A 22065-nucleotide genomic window follows, 5' to 3' on the forward strand; every position below is an offset into this window, starting at 1 on the left:
AACGGTTCGTTTCAATGAACCGTTCAAAAACTGTTTTTGCACGGTTCGTTTCATTGAACCGTTTAAAAACTGTTTTTGCAACGTAGTTACGTCATAGCGTGGAAAAACATATATTACAAGCTTAAATAATAATTAAAAAACGCTTAAATAAAACCCTATTGGCCAAATAAAGGTATAAATGGCTGCTTTTACATGTTCTATTGTGTTTAAATTTATCGTTATTTCATGAGTAGGCTACCCAAGTTCATGATTATTTGGATGACTGTGCGTTTACACTTCAGCAAATTTACAGATTAACACCTCCATCAATGTGGCTGGGTGAATCTTAATAACATATATTTAATATTAAATAAAATGTAAATATACATTTAAATTAATTATATACGTCATAGTAATACTTGTACTGCTTTCATGATCATTTGAATAAAAAACTGAGTGCCAAACGAGAATTGCCAATGAGAAAAATTTTGTGGAAAATTATGTTGTAATCCTAATTCAACGTTTTATAAACGAAACAGTCCAGTTTTGTGAACCGGTACAACAGATTCAATCAAAAGATCCGACTCATCCGAACAGTTCATTGACGAATCGGACGTCGCTAGACTAGTCACGTGATCGACATTGTCTTATTTTTTTTCTCATCGAGCGTTCGGTTGAGCGATACAAATATTTACGATATTTTCGCGCGTAAAAGAGTTTTGTTTCGATGAGTTTATCCCTGTTTTTTAAGTATTTGATCTTCATATAAATGCCGGGATTGAAATAAGAGCAGGAAATCTTTTGAGGAAGTGGAGTGACAGCCCCGCTGTAAATCAAGATGGCAGGTAACGTGCTTTAGTACATTTATTTAAAGCTTTATGGGGCGGTTTAAAGAGAATCGGCCCTGTTATCGCTGTTGACTGTGATGAGGCGTAATGCCTTTTTAACATTTCTGGTGTATTTTAGAACAAAGGCCATGAGCCTAGTGAAATTTTAAGTGGATTAACACTAGTTGCGAGTTGTGGAGCTAGCAGGACATACTGGGATATTATAAAAGTACTGTGATTAAGAACTTTTGGCCAACAAGACGATATATGTTGTATTAAATACATGATGATGGAAAATATACTGTACTTTTAAGTAAATAAGTGTGAAGATAGCATAGCTGAGTTGACAGGAGCTTGACTGTCAGTTTGTTAGCCAGCCTGACCGGGGTCGTTTCCCGGATAACACGTTTTGTTAGCTGGTCACCTTTTGAAATGCATTAATAATGTGTCATAACATAAGACATGTTTGTATTTTATTGCAGACTACAGTATAACAAGTGTTTGACAGACATAGTCTCCTGGTAAACGGGTATTTTGTTGTTGAGTTGATATTTGAGTGAGATAAGCTAACACTACGATAAATGCCTAGGCTGTGTGTCAAAACCTAGTGAGGTGTCTAGTACCTAAACAGCTTTTTTGGGGTATTATGGGGACGTTTCTGGACTGAAAAGCCCCAAAATGCGAGTCAAGTTAGATGGCTGACTAGGTTGTGTGAGGCACAGCCCGACTTCATGTGTAACAGTAGCATGGCTAGAAACTGTCAGTTTATCTACTGTACACTTGTCAGTCTTTAAACATATTGTTGTTTGTGTTTCCACAGGTCTGTCTTTATATTTCGAAGACGGTCATGATGATTTGGATGACTGTGAGTATACAGAACTCGTCCGCAACTTTACAGATCAGCATCTCTCTATCAATGTGGCTGGGTGAATCTTGGAAAACCTCTCAAGAACATGTCTGGGTCATGTGTCACCCCACAACCAAAATAAGAGTTTTTTCCCCCTTAATCAAGTCCATTTTAGAATCATTACAATTGTGCAATTATGATGTTATTTTCAGTTAAAATTAAGCACATTTCCCCCTCAAAATCTTATTATAATGCCATATATATTAGTGCTGTCAAATCAATTAATCGCATCTAACAATATTTCCTTATATAATATATGTGTGTATATATTATTATATTTATATATTATGTCTGTGTACATGTCTCTGCGTGTGTGATATATGAAGAGTTCAGATGCAAAAGCCTCTAAGCCTCCATATATATGTATGTATGTGTGTGTGTATATGTATAATGTAAACACACACATATATATATAGATTATATAAACACAAACTTTTATATTAGATTCAATTAATTGCGATTAATCGATTTGACAGCACTGAAATATAAAAAATTTATGTACTTTCTTAATTCTGATTTGAATAGAAAATGTAGTGCACAGTAAGAGAATTGTCATTAAAAGTAATAGGAATTAAACAAATAAAACCTTCATATTTTAATTTAAAAAAATTGCTTAATTGTCATGAAAATGTCAACAGCAAAACAAAAATCAACAACAAAAATCTTAATTAACCAAATATACATTTTCTATGTAATTTTTAATTCACCCCATTCATGCTTTTGAGATCTTTCCTGGTTGTTGTATGTACACTATATAGTTGAAGTGTAGTCTGTGTGATCTTTGCTGGCAGAAACAGACTGCATGTAATGAAATCCCTTTAACTGTTATTGCTGTAAAATAAATAATTTCTCAATAAACAAATTCCCCTTTTTAATTAGATCTGCTTTCACTCTGAATTTCTCTCTATATTTTAAAGGGATTCCTGGTTTGAATGTAAAAGATCTCACATTTGATGCCACCATGAGGCTGTACCAATAAACTGGACATTAAATTATACTTGGTCATTAACTGTCTGTATGAATCTTGTCTTGCAGTTGGATTCGATGACTATGGTTCAGAGTGTGATGGGATTCGGATAACAGCATTCCTGGATTCAGGCCAGGATAATCTCACCCCTCTGGGTCGGCTGGAGAAATATGCTTTCAGTGAAAACGTCTTCAACAGGTGAGATGTCTTCAACTTCTTGTCATGCCATATTAAATGTTTATTTAGGAGTAGTATAAAATGTCCCTCTTGTACCTATCACTTGAATTTAAGTGAGATTTGATACCAAAAATACAACTTTTTATGGTACAATGGTGGAAAATAACATTTTCAATACACAATAAAAAAAATTCTATATATCTTAATCATTTGTTTACAAACATGTGTTCATTACTTTAATGAGCTCATTGTTTCTGCCTTAAAATGATACATAATTAGCTAACTGTGTGATTTGTAAATGTACATTTCTGAAAGGCATTACTTTGACACTGTCACCTCTGATAACAGATCACTCTTAATTGTAACGTAGACATGCATTTTCTGTAAAGCTGCTTTGAAACAATAAGTATTGTGAAAATCGCTAAACAAATAAATGTGAATTGAAAATAACTAAAAAAATGTATGACAGAATTTACATTTTTGGGTGGACTATCCCTTTAAGTGCTTAAAGCGAACCTGACATGACGTTGGGCCCGAAATACTTGTAAGGCATGTCATTGTAAAAGAACTTGGCTTAGACTTGGAAATGCTATAAACATTATTCTTGGATTAAAAATTGAGCTGTCATTTTTTTTCCAAATAGTTTTGTGCTTATAAATTGTGAAGGCTCATGTCATGTGGCCTATTATGGTGTACTTGATAGCGTGATGTTTATTTTCAGGCAAATTGTGGCTCGTGGATTGCTGGATGTGCTCCGGGAGTTCAGTGATAATGAAAATGACTTCATCAGCGTCATGGAAACGGTTGCCAGGATGTCTGAGGATGGAGGTTTGTATGGCTTTTACCTGTATTTGACTTGTCTAGTGTGGTAGTACGTAATATCATAAATATATTGTGATGTTACAGAACCGACAGTGCGAGCAGAATTGATGGAGCAGGTACCAAACATTGCCATGTTCCTCCATGAAAATCGCCCCAATTTCCCAGAAGCCTTCTCACGGTACCTTGTTCCCATTGTGGTCCGGTATCTCACAGACCCTAATAACCAGGTAAGTTCCACTCGAAAAACTGGCTGTTCTTTGAGTTGTTCTTTTGAATAGAAGTAAGGTTGACAAACATCATGGCTTTTGAGTAGGAGTGGGTGACTAGTCTGGCAACAACTGACTAGTAAGCAATGTTCCCATTATTATGCTTAATTTGTAGGGTTCTGTTTTTTTAATGAAGACTTTGATAATTGTGTGTAGTATTTATTTGTTAAATATTTGTTATTTTCATATTAAAGGGTGGTGTTTGGCATCTATATATCCTTAAGGAATGCATCTGATTAGTATTGGAAAAAAGCCTAAAGCCTTATTATTCAGGGTTTCCTTAACATTAGTCATTCAGACAACCCATTGAGCCGGTTTTGTCTGTGCTTTTCCCTTAGGTGCGAAAGACGAGCCAGGCCGCTTTGCTGGTGCTACTTGAACAGGGACTGATGAGTAAGGCAGATATGGAGGGAAAAGTCTGCCCTGTGCTTCTCGAGCTCACTGAACCCAGTAGTGACGACGATTATAAGATCGAGGCTGTAGCGGTGAGTCCTTTGTGTTAAAGAGAATGCAACACTGATTACTGGTAGTGGATAATACTCATCATAAAAATATGTAAACCATAGGACTGAAGAGATTATATTTCCTGTCGTAACTTCATTCCATCTGTGATGGAATGCTTATCTGTATACTGTCTGAATCATACTGTTACTGTGCTAATTGTTTTATGGGGTTGGGATGAACTTTCATGTTTTGATCTTAATGGTGGATAATGTTTTATTGCAGATAATGTGCAAGTTGGTGACCATGTTGACTAAAGACACGGTGGAACACCTTTTATTGCTGCGCTTTTGTGAACTCTGCTGTGACGTCAGACTATTTCAAGTCCGCAAGGTAATACTCTCAAAATGTTCCATAATTCTTTGAAGAACTGTTTGAGTTGTCTTTGCAATCATTTAGTTAAATTGAACAAAATATAAACAATAGATATGCAGTTCAAAATGAAGTCTGTGTAAGTATTTGTCATTCTGTGATTTGTTAAATGTTAGTGGAACAGGTTTATAGTTGGTGTGTGTCTGTGATCTTCTTATGTCACACATATGAGTAATCACCTTGGGATCAAAAGTAAATGTATACATTTAGTTTAAAAAAAACACGCTTTTGCTGCATTTGTTTAGAGATGCCACTTTTTTATAATTTGTTCCTAAAATACACTATCATTGAAAGGTGTGTGGTCTCTTATGCTCGATGAGGCTGCATATATTTGATCTACAGTAAATTTGTGAAATATTGTTGTGTTTTCTATTTTAATATATTTTAAAATACAATTTTGATGCAAAGCTGAATTTTCAGCAGCATTACTCCAGTCTTCAGTCACATGATCCTTCAGAAATCTTTCTAATATGCTGATTTGGTGCTCAAGAAACACTTTTACTTTTACTTTCACTTTTACTTTTTTACACTTTTTAAAAATACTTTTTATTATCAATTTAATGCATCATTGCTGAACGAAAGTGTTAATTTCTTAAAAAAAAAAAAAGAAGTCTTACTGACCCAATCTTTTGAACGGTAGTGTATTTCAGTGTATTTCTCTTTTACGAAAGTGTGGAAATTCCAAGTCCATGCATGATTATATGAGTATCATGAGACAAATAAGTAACAATCCTGAGAACACAATGGATAGAAATGGCTTCTATGAACAAAGAGCCTTGACACGATAAAGTTGTACTCTGGACAAAACAAGCTGATTAAAACAGTGCTGCTTAATGTTGACCTTGTTTGTGACTTCTGTCTTTCAGATAACTGCAGTTATGAAACTTAGGCCTATATTGTGTAGAAAAGGTTGTGAAAAATGTTAATCTACTTTTGAAACTCGTGCTGGGTTGGCAGAAAGCAATGCTGCTTGAGTTGCAGCAGGCTTCTGCTTACAACATAACAGAAGACTGAATTTGACCTCATTGCAAATGTCTAAACCCTGTATTTTTTCTTTTTCTTCTCACTATCAGGTCTGTGCAGCAAACTTCGGCGAGTTCTGTTCTATTGTTGGCCAGGAAGCCACAGAGAAACTACTGGTGAGACCTCTGCAGCTATCCTTTTGTGCTTGTATTTATGACAATCACAGTGGGCCAAAATGAATATGTTAATTATATCTGAGTGCTAGACCCCAAAAATATCCTTAATCTTATGAAGCCTAACACGACCAATGTGTTAACCAGCACCATCTCTTTGTTCTGACTTCAGATGCCGAAGTTTTTTGACCTGTGCTCGGACAGTCTGTGGGGTATTCGGAAAGCCTGTGCCGAGTGCTTCATGGTTGTTTCAAATTGCACTTCTCCAGAAGTGCGACGTACTAAATTGTCCCCCTTGTTCATCAACCTCATTAGTGATCAGTCACGCTGGGTAAGAGCAAAGATATACACACACTAACACTGTGTTCTAACATGCTGTAATTTCTGTCCTCTCTGAAAGTGAACATGGTTATTTGATGTTTAGTATGCAGCTATGCGGAGTAGGACTTTGTTTGGACCTGTGAGATTTCTGATTTTCTGTTTTCTACTTATGTTTGACGATCTTTATTACATTTTAGAAATTAGATCTGGACAAAGAGGTATGGAGAATGGATGGATCTGTTTTTTAAAAGGAAGGGAACTTCTCTCTTTTTTTCCTTTTCAGGTACGCCAGGCTGCGTTCCAGTCTCTAGGTCGTTTCATCTCCACGTTTGCCAACCCTTCTATCACAGGATTGCACTTCTGTGAGGATGGAACCCTCTGCGAGATACCGAAGATCTCCTCAGAGAGGTAAGCGCACATGGTTTCTTCACTATGGTGTGTGTAGGAAAACTACATAGGTTTGTTATTAACTAGTTGTTGTAGTTGATTATCAATCCACTTTGCTGGAAGGTCTGTATAATTATGCTTGTTTTTGGTTCACCTGACCCCTATTTGACTGTTTCCTAGTTACTTTTTTAAATAGTTACATAATGTTCAAAAGGTAAAGGTCAGTGTGATTTATTTTTGAAGAAAAATGTATACTTTTATTTAGCAATGTTGCATTAAATCAATCAAAAGTGACAGTAAAGATTTACATTGTTACAAACAAAATCAAAAATCCAATCATCAATCATGGTTTCCACAAAAATACTAAGCAGCACGACAATTTAAATATTGGTAAAAATCTGAAATGTTTCTTGAGCAGCAAATCAGCATATTAGAATAATTTCTGAAGGATCATGTGACAAATTCAGCTTTGCATCACAGGAATAAATGACATTTTAAAATATATTAAAATAGAAAAAAGTTATTTTAAATTGTAATAATATTTCACAATATTACAGTTTTTACTGTATTTTTCATCATATAAATGCAGCCTAGATGAGCATAAGACACTTAAAAAAAAAAAAATTATCGACCCCAAACTTTTGAACAGTAGTGTAGAGATCTTAGTCACTTTTTTTATATTGAAATGTGTTTACAAAACAAAATGACTGAATCAATTCTAAATGAACCCCTCTTGTCTTTGTAGCCACAGACAGGAAGTGACCACCAGCAATTCGAGTAACATCCGCAATGCCTCCATTGATGGTTGTTCAGACAGTCTCATTCAGCCCCGTTCAGAGCAGCTACAATCCACCACAGACACAGCGGTTCCACCATCACGTCCTCCAGAAGGCCACTCTTATAGCACCAGCCAGAACCAGCCCGAATGCTTAACCCCTTCGTCCAACCAGAAGATGGACGACTGCACAATGTTCAACTCATTCAACTTCTGGAGATCCCCACTACCTGACATTACCCAAGACCTGTGGCTACTGCAAGGAGAGAAAAGAGATGTGGTGAAAGAAAAAGAAGAGACCATGAGAGGGGGGAAAGAAAACTTGCCAAGTTTAGATGCACAAGGCCCAGCCACCAGCTCCCAGATCCAGAAAGTGTTGGACTGTCTTCAGCCCCACCTAGATGATCCTGATGTTCAAGGTGATTGTGAAAAGAGCTCATGTTCTTTTGCTCTTTTCCCCGAGTAGGGAATTGTAGTTATTCATTCCCCCGTTTGCTTTCCACTCGCAGCTCAAGTGAAGGTGTTGTCCGCTGCGCTGAAAGCTGCTCAATTAGAGAGTCAAACAGAAGACGCTGACGAGTCTGTGTCAGAGAGTAACGGTTCCACAGGCTCCCCGACGTCTGATGAGCTCAGTGCCATGAGTGAACTCTCACTGACAGACACACAGATCTCAGACTCGCCCTCCACTTCACCTGTGCTGGTAGATGACTCTGAACACAGCAGTGAGGTGAGAGGACAACTTCATGGTTCATAAATGTCAAATAAAATAAAATTTATTTTAGCCATTTAACAATTATAACATTTTAAAAAGTGATCTATTACATTTTTACATTTAAAGTGTTATTACATTTAATTAATGTTATAATACTTTACATTTTTTTAAATGTTGGCATAATAATTTATAAATTTTGTAATAATAATAATAATAATAATAATAAGATTTGTTATTGTAATTTCTTTATTCATGTTACACTTTATTGTAAGGTGTTCTTGTTTCAGTGAAATTATACTTAATATTAATTAACTTCAGTTACTTTAGGGCTAGGATTAGGGTTTTGTTTAGAGTTAGTTGCATGTAACTATGCATAATTTATAGTTATTACTATAGTAACTACATTTAACAAGGACACTTTAAAATAAAGTGACCAAATATTTAATCTTCAGACAGTCATATTATTAATAATAAATAAATTATTATTACTACATTCTTTAAAAATGTAATGGATTTTTTTTAAATGTTAACAATTATAATTTTAATTTTATAATAATATGAATACAAATTATTAATATTGTTAGAACTGTCCATAAATGCATTTTAATTCAATTCATTTTATATAAATTTTCCTGGGTAAAGCCTTCAAATGAAGAATCTACATTTAGGCAGGAAAAAAACAATATTCCATGTAATCTATCAATTAATATGAGATCATAACAATTATCAAAGAAGAATAATGTTTTTTTAAATGATTTTGATGCTGCTTCCACTGTTTGACATGGCAAATCCCTTTCTACAGTTTTATGTAAATCTGTTTATGCAAATGTCATTAGAAGGAAGTGCTGGCACAGTAACTACAGTAGAGAGTTCATTATACATGCATTTGTGTGTGTGTGTGTGTGTGTGTGTGTGTGTGTGCCTGCATACAGGAATCAGACCTAATAGAAAATGTGGAGGAAGAAAAAGACACCAACTCACAAGTTAAAACATGCGAAGAGGAGAAGTCTAAAGTCCAGGTAATGCACTATATATTTACTTCTTATTAATTAAACAATATTTTCACTGTACCATACTCTGATGGAAACACTTGCATGTTTTACCATATAAAAATCTCATGGCTTTACATTGGCCTTCATTTTTTTTCATATTGCAATCATTGATGAAAAGCTCATCAAATGTACAAAGAAACTCTTTTTGTAAATAAACAATCACAATCTGACTGACCTAACACTCATTGTTTCTGTCGTCACAGAATGTAATTCCACAGCAGTTGCTGGATCAGTATCTGTCCATGACAGACCCCGCTCGAGCTCAGACCGTAGACACTGAGATCGCCAAACACTGTGCGTTCAGCTTGCCAGGTGTCGCCCTAACGCTGGGCAGACAGAACTGGCACTGCCTCAAAGACACGTACGAGACCCTCGCTACAGACGTACAGGTAAAACTTCCTCTTTATGCATTACTTGGAAAATCAAGGTTTAACAAAACTGTCAAAATGTTAGTAGTACAGTACTGTTGCTTAACCTTATATATTTAAAAGATAATTCATATATATGTTATATTATATACTATATATTTACTTATTATTAATTAAACTATTTTCACTGTACCATACTCTGATGGATTATAATTGTCTTTGTTTTGTAAATATGTAATGTATGAGGTTATATACGCAGTAGCTTCGGTTTTGCATTTTTCAAATGAATTAACTTTGTATGTGTTGCAGTGGAAGGTGCGACGGACACTTGCGTTCTCTATCCACGAGTTGGCAGTGATTCTGGGGGATCAGCTGACCGCGGCTGACCTGGTGCCCATATTTAATGGTTTCCTCAAAGATCTTGATGAGGTGCGGATAGGAGTCCTCAAACATCTGTATGATTTCTTGAAGGTGAGAATATGACATTTCATTAACTGAGAAAATGTGTGGTTTATGCAAAGAGCTTTGAATTGTCCATACTGAAAAAAATTCTTGTTTGAGAATTATAAAATGAGAGAATTTGTGCATTTCCTTCCCCCTTTTTTTTTTCAAGTTATAAGTTTTGTAAGAGTTTGCTGATTTGTTAAATGCATTTCAAAAAGTTGAATTTTACAAGCATGTCATGGCTGTCCCAACCAGTGTTATTTTAGTATTGTTTAGTTAATTTTTATTAATATTTTCAATTTACTTTTATTTATTTCTATTTCTTTATGGATTTAATTCTTACTTTTTTTGTTGTTATTTGCCAAGGCAATATTTTTCATCTTTATGTTTACATTTTGTCATCCAATATTTATATTTAATTTTATTTTAGCTTTATATTTCAGCAACATTCAATAGTTTTTGTTTTAGTCAATGCCCCTAACAACACTGGCATCAGCAGATCGTTCTGTTTTCTCTTTTGTAGCTTCTTCATGCAGAGAAGCGTCGGGAGTATCTGTATCAGCTGCAGGAGTTCATGGTGACGGACAACAGCCGAAATTGGAGATTCCGCTATGAGCTAGCTGAGTACGTACTCCTTTGTTACACAAAGGCTTTTTTGAAGCTCTCAATTGTGATCTCACTCTTGTGGCATTTGTCTGTCTGTATTTAGGCAGCTTATCCTGATCATTGAGTTGTACAGTCACAACGACATCTATGACTACCTCAGACAAATTGCACTTAACCTTTGCTCTGACAAAGTGTCTGAAGTGCGGTGGATCTCCTATAAACTGGTGAGTCAAGTTTCCATCAGCTTGTTTCCAAAAATAGTGCAACATTGCAATACCTTACACTAGCTTTATTGTTTGAATTTGTGTTCTGCTTTTAGCAACTCTACTGGACTGTTTTAAACCTCATCTTATAGGCTTTTTAGACCTGGTATTAACAACTGTCTCAGGTGATCTGCACATGTATTTAGTGTTTAAAATGTTTTAAAGAGGACCTTTTATGCTTTTTTTCATTTTCAACTTTCTTTAGTGTGTAATGTTGCTGTTTCAGCATGAAAAAGGTCTGCAAAGTTGCAAAGCACAAAGTCACTCCAAAGGAAGTTACAGTATTCTCTATATCACTGTTTCTGAACTCCCTGAAACGCCTTGATTGTAGTCTTGAGTTTCCTTCTGGGAATGTACACATCGCAATATCCCTCATTTAAATAATTCCCACCCAAGGCATGCGCAGGCCTGGTTGAGTTGCGATAGTAGTATAAACTTGCTGTTATGGTAAAGGCAGTGACATTTCCGAAACAAGTGCGAAGTGGTTGACCAATCACAACCCACTGGTCCAGCGACCAATTAGAGCACAGTGCTTTTCAGAAGGAGGGGCTTCATAGAAACTGGAACTAAACAGAGCATTACTGACAGACTGGGAAGAAAGGTGCTGCAACAATCTCAAATATGTAAAAAATAATGGGTTTTTTTTTTTCAAGCATGAAAACCTATTCTAGTATTTTTTAAAGATTTGTCTTGTGAATGTGTTTAGGTGGTGGTGATCCTGCAGAAGTTGTATTCCTGTGAAGCTCATGACCTGGGTCTGAATTACATTAATGAGCTCATTATGAGATTCTGCCACTGTCCCAAATGGGTCGGACGTCAGGCATTTGCATTCATTTGCCAGGTAAATTTTACATCAAATTGTAGTTTCATGCAGTATTACCCAAAGGATTTACAGTCCCAACATCTTTATATAAATTCATGTGGTCCTGCAATATTTATTAGCTTCTTTTATTGTCATATTATTGCTGCTGTTAATTTCAACTTTCAGTAAATATTTTGCATAGAATAAGTTGTTTCATGACATTGTGGAATACATTTGAAATCAAGATACCACAATAATAGACTAGTGTGCAATTAAGTGTTAGTCAACCAATCAGAACGAAGCTAATGACAATTTTTTATTTATTTATTTATTTTATTTGTATAAAACCTGCTCTCTTTTTTTTTTGGTATAATATGCATCAGGAAAAATCTAAACCTCTAACAATGTGGGAGAGACCAATTGAGACATTTCCTTTGTTTCCATTCAGGCAATAGTGGAGGAGGACTGCATGCCCATGGACCAGTTTGCACAGCACCTTCTTCCCAGTCTGCTCAGCCTCTCATCAGATCCTGTGCCCAACGTACGCGTGCTGGTGGCCAAGGCGTTACGGCAGAGCGTGTTAGAAAAACGTAAGACACAAACGCACAGACAAGTTAGAAGATGCGTGCATCACAGGATGTTTACATAGACGTATGTCTCCTTTATTAGGCCCTCCAAGGGTTACAATTAAATTCAAAGTTACTCTCTTTTGTCTGCCTGGAAAATGGAACAAAAATATTAACGAGTAATATCCTGTATGAAGTGTATACTTATTTTTGTCCAATGAAATGCTTTCTAGAATTATAATGTCCAAAGTACAAGATGTCAAGTGTACTTTTTCCAGGCAGTGATGTAAAAACCATTGACTTTGTTTTTATTTTATTTTATTTGGTTTGGTTTTTATATTGTTTTATATTTTTTATTTATTTGAACCTTAAAGGCTAGTGACCATTTAACTCAAAAGTGATCTATTATTAGCACAAAAGATAAAATATTTTGCTAAGTAACTGTTCAGTGTAAGTGTACACAAGCTGCGTTTCCATTACACATCAAATTGCGCAAATTGCTAATTGAGAATACGCCCAATGGAAACACGTCAGTTTCGCAAAAACTCGCATATGTCGTAAAAAAAGTTTCCGACAAAAAGAATATTTAGCAAAACTGCAATGGAAAGTTTTTTTGTGCATTTACAGGTCACCTGGTGTACATAAACGTCAATCATTCTTCAAAGATGGTGCGGTATGTTTGGACAGAAGACGAAACAGAGTTCTTTATTAAACTCATAAAATTCTAAACCACAAAGAAATGCCACAATTTATCAAGACCTCGAAGCAGATATGAGGGAGAAACACCCCATACAGTATGTGGCCGCTCCCAAGTATAAGGGGCTTTCCTTGCATAACATGCTTTCGTCTCCTTCGATTAAAAATAATGGCTATTACGGTGGCTGCGATATATGTAAACCTTCCAACATCCGTTGCCATGATTTTTATAATAACTTATCGCGAAAGGAAAAAATTATATTTTAGTCACATAACATCGGTTAATGGGAACGCCGTCATGTCATAATCGTTTTTCATCGACATTTAGAAAATATCGCAAAATTGTGCAAATCTGTAATGGAAACCCGGCTACAGTTTAGGCATCAGTTCTGATCACCATCTATGTGTGTGCTCTGATCTCAGCGTACTTCAAGGACCCAGGCAGCGCTTATTCGGATGAGCTGGAAGAGGCTCTGTCCGAACTGAGGATGGACAAGGACAGGGACGTGCGGTTCTTTGCCACACTGGATGCCAACAGGAACGTCATGGACACAGCAGCGCTCATTTAGCACCTTTAGCTCAATCCACACATGTGAACAAGCACCAGCAGGAACAACACTAAACGGATTTGCAGACAAGTGTTTACAAATAGGAACTACTGACCAAGACCTTCACACACACACAATGTATCCTTATCCTCTCCTAAAATGCTCCACATTTGACAGTATATGCATATATTACGCATTTTCTGATTTATACACAAAATGGGCCTCATTTATCCATAAAAGAAATCAACTTATGTGTAGCTAAATTTAAAATTGGATACTTAAAATATGCAAATGTATGCATATTTATGGTAATACAGCCGTGCAAAAATATTTTCCACAGTGGTTTTTGCCATTTAGATGGTTAAATTGGGAGATTGCCTTGTCAAGCAATTAAAAATGAATGCAAAACTTTTCATACACGAGGCCCTGGCAATCTCTCACTTACACAACCTCACTTTAAGCCCAGCACACACACACACACACACACACACCTTCAAACACCGAACAACCATCTCACCTCTCTGAATGGTGCAAGATTTCTTTTGCACCTTTGTGGCAGCAGAAAGTATTTGGAGACACAAGACGCATCTTAAAGGCGGATCGTGTCGTTTCCTCTCAAACCCGTTCAGATGCTACCAGCTGCCCCTCCAAAGCTAACTGTACATTTGTAAGACTTCTTTTTTTTTTTTTCTCATTTCCTTTTCTTGTGGATTTCTTAATACAAAAAGGACTAAGAAGGACATAAGCAGGCTGACAGTGAAGTGCTACTAACTCAGGGAGACCTGATATTCAGATGTTTTTAAAGCTGCAATGCCGCAAAATGGTATCGAGCTGAGGCTAAGTGAAATTGTGCTGCATTTACCAACCACCTGTTTACCTGACCCTCAGAATGCACCTGCATCATTGTGGGAAACAGCAAACAAGCGTCTTCTCGAGTTACTGCAGCTCGGGAGACGAAAACCTCCCTCTTTTTGCTCAACCCTTTTGTAGCTCACAAGGATTTGCTTTTGTCTTTCAGTACTGATATTTTAATGTACACGTTTTCCTGTGTGTTTTGAGTGAGATCCAGTTGTATGTAACCTATTTGTCTTCCCTGATTGGTGAAGAGCGGTTTTATACCTCGCCGTTTTATAAATGAAAGGGGCCAGTATTTTAGAGGGGCGTCAGGAGTAAAGCAATGCTTTCCAAGCAACCTTTACAGCCACTAGATGACATTTAGACACTGTACAAGCAAAATTGTTAGACATGCCCAGTCTTTAGAATTATATGATCATTATTGGTTAATTATGAGCTGACCTGCAGGGGGCGCTGCTTGGTTGTCTGTGGAAAACAATGAAGCAAGCACACTGTTTAGTCGCATTTGCACGAGTTAATCAAAGCACTCCACAATTCCTCTGACAATTCCCAAATTTGCTTTCAAAGTGAACTACGTGCTTGAAGTTGATGTGACGGACCATCCGTTTCATGGTTGTGCTGCTCTTGGCATGGGCGTACTTGCTTCTGGCTGCTGATCGGTCATCGCTATGCCTGTTTTAATGGTTTATATATTTAAATTGGGGGACCGGACCCACATCAGCACGTAAGGGCAAACTTTGCCAAGAGCACTTTACTAATCATTAAGGGGTTCAATGGAAAGTAAATTGCAGGCCCTTTTTTAATATATAAATAATAATAATAATAAATCTGCTGGACTGGATGAATCATGACGTATCAGTTGTTCAGATTTTTTTTTAATAAGGCAACTTTCTTGACCAAACAAGTGGTGCTCGGATCCAGTGCATTTATTCTCACAGATGTGTATATGGAATATGTTTATGGATTGTGTATATGGAATTGTTTAAAAAAAAAAAAAAAGTTTAGTCTAGTTCAGAAATACAGCCTGTGATTAAATTGATATGATTTTATTGACGATATCTACAGGATTCAAGGCCAGTCTTTTTTTTTTTGTTCTTTTTTTTTTTTTTTTGGCGATACTTGGTTTGGAATTGTATAATGGGCGAAGTTGTTTTCCTTGTGTTCCCTTGTGTGTTTGTGTGCATGCATCTGTGTGTCCTCTTTGTTTGTTTGTTTCTTTTTTTTTCATATGCATCATGTTGATAGATTTCTATTTTGTTAGATTGTTATATTTTCCCCAATAAATTCTCCTGTTTGATTTACTGAGGCACTGACATCACTGATATGTCAACGAAACCACTTCATATGTCTGCATATGTATTGATCCACTAGTTTTCTCATATTGTTACAATATTAAGATACAATATTTGATTTGATCTCCCCCCCATTGTATACTTCTCAATGTATCATGTTCAAAGATTTTATATCCTAACCTTTCAGGTTACAACATTTGTAATTTTTCTGTGCATCTCTTTTAAAAACAGTTTATGTATTGTTATTTTTAGTATTGGTTAATTAAAATAATATAAATTTGAAATCATTTCTCAGTTGTGCCCTTTATTTTGAAGACGTTTCAGTTAAAACTCAATGAGGAGCCTGTGTGCACAAGTCAACATATTTCCAATGCAATTACAAAAGTCTTATAATTAAATTACATTTAATAGAGCAAAGAAAATCATAACACAACTCTACCCCTGCTGGACTTTTGCGTAATACACCGATTAGTGTGATTATATTATAATAATAGTATTTTTATATTGTGTATACATAATTAAGGCTGATTAGTCAGTCTCGTTTATCCTTCTGGGACCCAGGAATAGACTTTTTCCGCTGTAGAAGACATTATATTTTGGTCAATATTTCTGACACCATGTCTCAGTTTTAAGTCTGGATGTCCTGTAAAGTGCACATTTAGATACCAGATGTCTGGAGGTTTCACCATGACAACAGCTTCTCCTTGGTCTTTAAAAATGGCTGACATTAATTTAGTGAAAAGATGATACATTTTTGTAATTATCATTTAAATCAGACTCATTTTCAAATAGTTCATCATGAATCAACATCTCAGGAAAGTGATATGGGTTTATTGCCTACTAATCAATATATGACTTTCTGTTACAAAAGTCCACTGTAGTGGACACCAGTACTTAAATCATGTTTATCAGGTATTTTGGGAGACACAGGAAGTGAATAGGGAAATAAATTATACTTCAATATTCCTATGAAATATTAGATGATTTATGAAAATGTTGAAAAATTATTACTCGCATATTATATAATATTATTATTATTATAATAATTATTATAACACATTATTAATTTCTTTTTTTTTATTACATGTTGCCCCTAGAACACATTAATATGCAAATTACATAAAGTGTATAGATACATTGTATTGAATGGGAATGGCATTTATGGCCAAGTAAAATGGTATATCAATTAATTCTGTTAAATCTTTCATAACATAGTAGAGAATCACATCATTACACAAAGTTTGGTTTGAAAAATCCTAAAACTTAAAAACTGATTGGTGAATATTGAATAAAACAAATCTCATTGTTTTTGCCAATTCATGTAATTTCTTGCCATTTTATTTTTTAAGCAACTGAGTCCTGGTGTCCACTACAGTGGACATTGCATAACATATGAATAAAATATAATCTTTGTATTCCCCCCCTTTCATTCATATATAATATATTTTTTATTTTAAGTATATATTTAAGTTGTATACCTCAATTAAACGTTTATATTTCTAGCCTTGCATCACATCAAAGCAGTATTTTCGTTCAGAAGACTTTTGTTGTGTAGCAGAGAAATGTTTTACTTCCGGTTAGCCTTTTCCGGCCCTCTTTCCTGCCTCCCGTTCAAGATGGTGAGACTTTAGTGTTCACGATTGATCCGTGAATATGTTTTAGTATATGAAATCTTCTTTATATAGTCAAGAAAACTACGTGATCACCGAGTATAGTTAGTAACGTATCTGATTTGATTAAATACTGGCCACTATATCGGGATTATTAGACGGTTTAAGTCAGAAGTTTCTGATGATGTTTAGCATGTGCCTTCCTCTTCAGTAGCACGCGGCATCGACAGGCCGGGTATTGTGTGTATATATGTATATAAAGCAAAATACTGGCATTTAATTTAAACGGCATTATTGCCATTAAGACTTCGATGTATCGATTCTAATTGTGTTATTGTCGATACGTTGCGTCTATATAGCAATACGCTGCAGCCTGTCAGTACTTGGGTGTAAACTGAAGATTGAAGCAGCATCTACTGATGAATTCAGGACAGGATTTCTAGGCTAACATAAAATAAAGAGTAGATTGACACTTGGATAATTGAATAATTTGTTTACAATAATTAATTCTGATTGTTGCATAAAGATCTCCGCTGTTCTTTGGAAATATACAGATCATAAACCATAATGGAAAATCATCAGGAAATCGCGATTTTCACATTTACAAAATTTGAGTTTAAAAGTAATATATATATATATATATATATAAAAAAATGTAGGTCTGTTTGTGGTTCCTGTAGTAATGGAAATCCTGAGAATAAATTTTTTGGAAATTTAAAATGGGACATTTCCTGATGTTTCATACAGATCTCAAATGTTGAGTTGGGTATCGTTTTAATTTTAGAGATTCCGGCGCTTATCGATTACTTTTCTTATCGATTCCCAGTTTCAATTCCATTTTGGTATTAAAAAATAAAAGTCAAAACATGTTTATTCTGTGTTTTTGCAAAACATTCTTTTGCAACTGAACACCATGAACAAAACAGAAACCTAAAGAACAACTAATAAACTAGACTAAATATATCAATGTCTTATTTAAGATAAGTACACGGCTAGTAATAGAATAACAAATAAGCAATAGCACTGATAAATACAACTGAAGAACAAAATTCAGAAATTGAAGTCAAATATAAAATAACACTGCATAGTTTTCTTTTTATAAATAAAATATAGATTAATCCTTATTCAAGTTACAAAAAGTATTCAGTCAAGATCAGTGAGTGATTTTTCTTTGTTCTTTGATTAGTGTTAACACAGACAGCAGCAGGTTTATTAGGCTGCTGTCACTTTAAGACTGAATGCGTTTTCTTTCTTCGTCTGTTGACATTTACTTCTGGCAGTGTTGGATACTGGTACACAATTATGTGTGTATTAAAGCACAAGAAGACACTCAATTCAGTATTTGCGCACTATATGAGAGGCGGCTTCTGTGTACACGCTCTGAATGTGCCCGGCACAGAAAACAGTGTACGAGTGCCGAATTTCGCATCATCTTTCACTTGATTTATTTAAAGCCCCATTAAAATGCGCACACAGGAATCGATAAGCAGAATCAAAATTTTATAACAAGTATCAGATCCCAGAATTGGACCTGACCCTACTCGTGTATGTGTGTGTGTGTGTGTGTGTGTGTATATATGTATGTATGTATATATATTTATTTATTTATTTATATATGTGTGTGTGTAGAGAGAGAGAGGGCAAAGTAGAATTTTTATAAAATAAATTTTAAATAGCTTGAGCCTAAAATACATGGTAATTCATTGGTCAGAAAATGTAGGATGTTTAATTGAATTATGTTCTATACTATTTTAATTATCGATTATTTCCATTTTCAAATGCTAGACTAAGAAGAGAAGGAACAACGGACGTGCCAAGAAGGGCCGTGGCCATGTCCAGCCCATCCGCTGCACCAACTGTGCCCGCTGTGTTCCCAAGGACAAGGCCATCAAGAAGTTTGTCATCAGGAACATTGTGGAGGCTGCTGCTGTGAGGGACATCTCAGAAGCTAGTGTGTTTGACTGTAAGTGACTGCTTTAACAACCAAAACATTGACCAATTCTCATTAGTATGCCTTCCCAGACTAAAATAGTGGTTTTCTGTTTTCCGCTCTTCCTTTTGTAGCATATGTATTGCCCAAGCTCTACGTGAAGCTGCATTACTGTGTTAGCTGTGCCATCCACAGCAAGGTGGTGAGAAACAGATCCCGGGAGGCCCGCAAGGACCGAACACCACCTCCCCGCTTCAGGCCTGGCGTAAGTGCCTTGAAATTCTGTAACTGACTAATCTTAATTACTCCTTTTAAAGGTAGGGTAGGCAATTCCAGAGAGGCTAGCAATAGCAAGCTAGCTTTGAAAACATGAGACTCCCACCCTCCCTTTAGAACGCCTCCAAAGCCACACCTCCTTCAAAACACATGAACACACACAACAGAATCTGCAAAGTGTCACGAGACGAGAGCAGGCGTTAAATTACCTCATTACGATATGGCATGAACGCAGCATAAGCTCGTTGTTTTGGTTCAAGAGGAACTGTAAAGTAAGGTGAAGTAAAGTATGTAAGGTGCCTGCTGTTTCTTTGTGGCACTCGGTGACGCTGGACCATATGCAATGATTGGACGAACATTTGTGGTCCTGAGACTCCCACAGAAGACAATATGAATATCTTTTAAAATGTGACCCTGGACCACAAAACCTGTCACAAGTCGCACGGGTATATTTGTAGCAATAGCCAACAAAACATTGTATGGGTCAAAATTATCGATTTTTCACTTTTCTTTTTTGCCAAAAATCATTAGGATATTAAGTAAAGATCATGATCCATGAAGATATTTTGTAAATTTCCTACCTTAAATATATATAAAGAATATTTTAATGAGTGGATGCAGCAAAATCGCGAACAGAAATGGACAACTTTAAAAGTGATTTTCTCAATATTTAGATTTTTTTGCACCCTCAGATTCCAGATTTTCAAATAGTTGTATGTCGGCCAAATTGCCTACCCTACCTTTAAGTTAAAGCAACAGCTGCAGTATGTTAGAAAAGTTACAATGCTTGTATTATTGTTACTTTAATGTGGATCTCAGCATGTTCTTTTGTCCTTTTTTCCTGCAGGGTGCTCCTCCCAGAGCTCCTCCGAAGCCCATGTGAAGCAAATCAACTGTCACATTCTGTGCAATGTTTTGCAGAAAAATAAAAAATATCTGAGACCGGTCCTGGGGTTTCTTTGTTTTGATTGTTGCTGCGTAGTTTGTTTGGAGCTCTAAATCCGTCATTTTTCTCTCATATTCAATCTTAATTTTTTCTTTTCTTTTATTATATACATATAATTATGTATTATGGTTAACATATCCCCAATATTATTTTACATTAAAAGAATCTGAGCGTTTTGATATTGCTAGTTACCTGATTTTTGAACATCACCCACTAGCTCGTAGACTGCTAGCATAAATAGTTTTAAATGTATGTCAATGTTAAGGATCAAAATTTGTGATGCGTCTTTTGGTCTAAGAAAAACTGATCATATTATTGATTTAATTAATATTCGCAGTCAGTGGTACAACCTCGATTTACAGATTTTTATAAGCGCATTAATAATCCATTGTTTCTCGAATAGCACACCTCAAAGGAATAATGTCAATGTTTTAATTCTTACATTTCCTCTGTTATTATAGCTGAATAATAAAAGCAAACATATTTGGTGATACCTACATTATAGTTATTAAAAAATAAAAAAATGATATATTAAAACATAAATAAAATATGATCTTCACTGTTCACATGTCTTTCTAGATTGTTGCTAGTTTGAATCATGTTAATACAAGTACTGGACAGACATGCTTTGACTTTAAACTACGCTTATGCACCTTATAAACGCAGATGTACGAAGTTCAGGTTTTTGGGGTGCTGCTCAAACTTTGTTGGCGCAGTCAGGCAGCATGTCTCAATCTTGGCTTTTTTTGCATATTACTAATAATACACCCATCTTTACATTATAATAGTTATATTATTTGTATAATTATAATGTGTAAGTATGCATAGTTGCATCCAAACTATTATGCCACTCTTAGGCAGAAAGAAGAAAGTCATGAAATTCCAGTAATGTGTTTAAAAAATCAATAATGTGTCCCTAAATACAGTTAAAATGGGTATAGAAAAGTAATGTGCAATAAATGGTGTTTGAATGACAGAATTTGACTCAATTTACGCAATTTCTTTCTACATAAATGTTCTTAAAAGACCTTTTGTTGGCATCTATTCCACTTGCCATCTGTTACTGTAGGATTTTGAAAAGTGCTGAGTGTCACTAAGTCTCAGTGATCTCCTTAGTGAGGTGCGAGTTCATAATCAGCCTGCGATATTCAGCCAGACACGCACAGCAGCCTTGACGAGGACTGTGGAAATTAACCAACAAAATTAAAATGGCTACAGCTATTTAGTTTCATTCAGTTCATTGGTTCATCCTTTGTATTTTCTCAAACTTCAGGTATTAAAGAAAGACTGAAAACGAATTAAGCTGCTGCCAATTCAATAACTTCAGGCTCGATTTTTCGACTGTTGCTCAGGGAAGACCAACAAAAGAGCACGCGCTGAGAAGAGGCCTGTCTCCACAAGTTGAACATTTCATTAAAAAAGCCATTTTCAAAGGCCTGAATTTTGGAGAGCATTGAACACGATGGCAGAAAGTGACGGAGCTATGGAGGAGCAGGAGATGGAGACACAGGAGATCAACAGTGACGAGGAAGCCCTTATGCATTTTGGCAAATTTAGTGAGGCTCGGGCCGCAGTGCCATGGGAACAACGCACATTCAAAGAGAAGGTGCTCCACCACGCTGATCGGATCTTTCTCATTTTTCTTGTACTCTTCCTAATCGT

The 22065-nt window shown here is 35.7% G+C and overlaps 2 protein-coding genes across 2 annotated transcripts; both read left to right on the forward strand.

The window, feature by feature from the left end:
- Positions 1-588: 588 nt before the first annotated feature.
- ppp4r1l (protein phosphatase 4, regulatory subunit 1-like) lies at positions 589-15925 on the forward strand. The gene is made up of 20 exons (XM_082137094.1): positions 589-824; positions 1627-1671; positions 2749-2878; positions 3579-3685; positions 3764-3906; positions 4284-4430; positions 4672-4779; positions 5892-5957; positions 6127-6285; positions 6559-6683; positions 7408-7856; positions 7947-8164; positions 9082-9168; positions 9405-9590; positions 9879-10040; positions 10537-10637; positions 10723-10843; positions 11589-11723; positions 12133-12274; positions 13370-15925. Exons 1-20 carry the CDS (start codon positions 818-820, stop codon positions 13513-13515), a joined length of 2784 nt encoding a protein of 927 aa, XP_081993220.1. The 5' UTR covers positions 589-817; the 3' UTR covers positions 13516-15925.
- Positions 15926-17206: 1281 nt separating this feature from the next.
- On the forward strand, positions 17207-20404 carry rps26l (ribosomal protein S26, like). The gene is made up of 4 exons (XM_082189502.1): positions 17207-17260; positions 19037-19214; positions 19316-19446; positions 20305-20404. Exons 1-4 carry the CDS (start codon positions 17258-17260, stop codon positions 20338-20340), a joined length of 348 nt encoding a protein of 115 aa, XP_082045628.1. The 5' UTR covers positions 17207-17257; the 3' UTR covers positions 20341-20404.
- Positions 20405-22065: the final 1661 nt, after the last annotated feature.

The sequence above is a fragment of the Leuciscus leuciscus genome (assembly GCF_965113295.1).
Source record: "Leuciscus leuciscus genome assembly, chromosome: 14".
NCBI lineage: Eukaryota > Metazoa > Chordata > Actinopteri > Cypriniformes > Leuciscidae > Leuciscus > Leuciscus leuciscus.

Excerpts from the sequence above, each read along its gene's own strand:
- ppp4r1l (XM_082137094.1), top strand. Across the intron at positions 2,879-3,578 it reads AGTGAAAACGTCTTCAACAG|GCAAATTGTGGCTCGTGGAT; the intron begins GTGAGATGTCTT and ends GTTTATTTTCAG. Across the intron at positions 8,165-9,081 it reads ACTCTGAACACAGCAGTGAG|GAATCAGACCTAATAGAAAA; the intron begins GTGAGAGGACAA and ends GCCTGCATACAG.
- rps26l (XM_082189502.1), top strand. Across the intron at positions 19,215-19,315 it reads AGAAGCTAGTGTGTTTGACT|CATATGTATTGCCCAAGCTC; the intron begins GTAAGTGACTGC and ends TTCCTTTTGTAG. Across the intron at positions 19,447-20,304 it reads CTCCCCGCTTCAGGCCTGGC|GGTGCTCCTCCCAGAGCTCC; the intron begins GTAAGTGCCTTG and ends TTTTTCCTGCAG.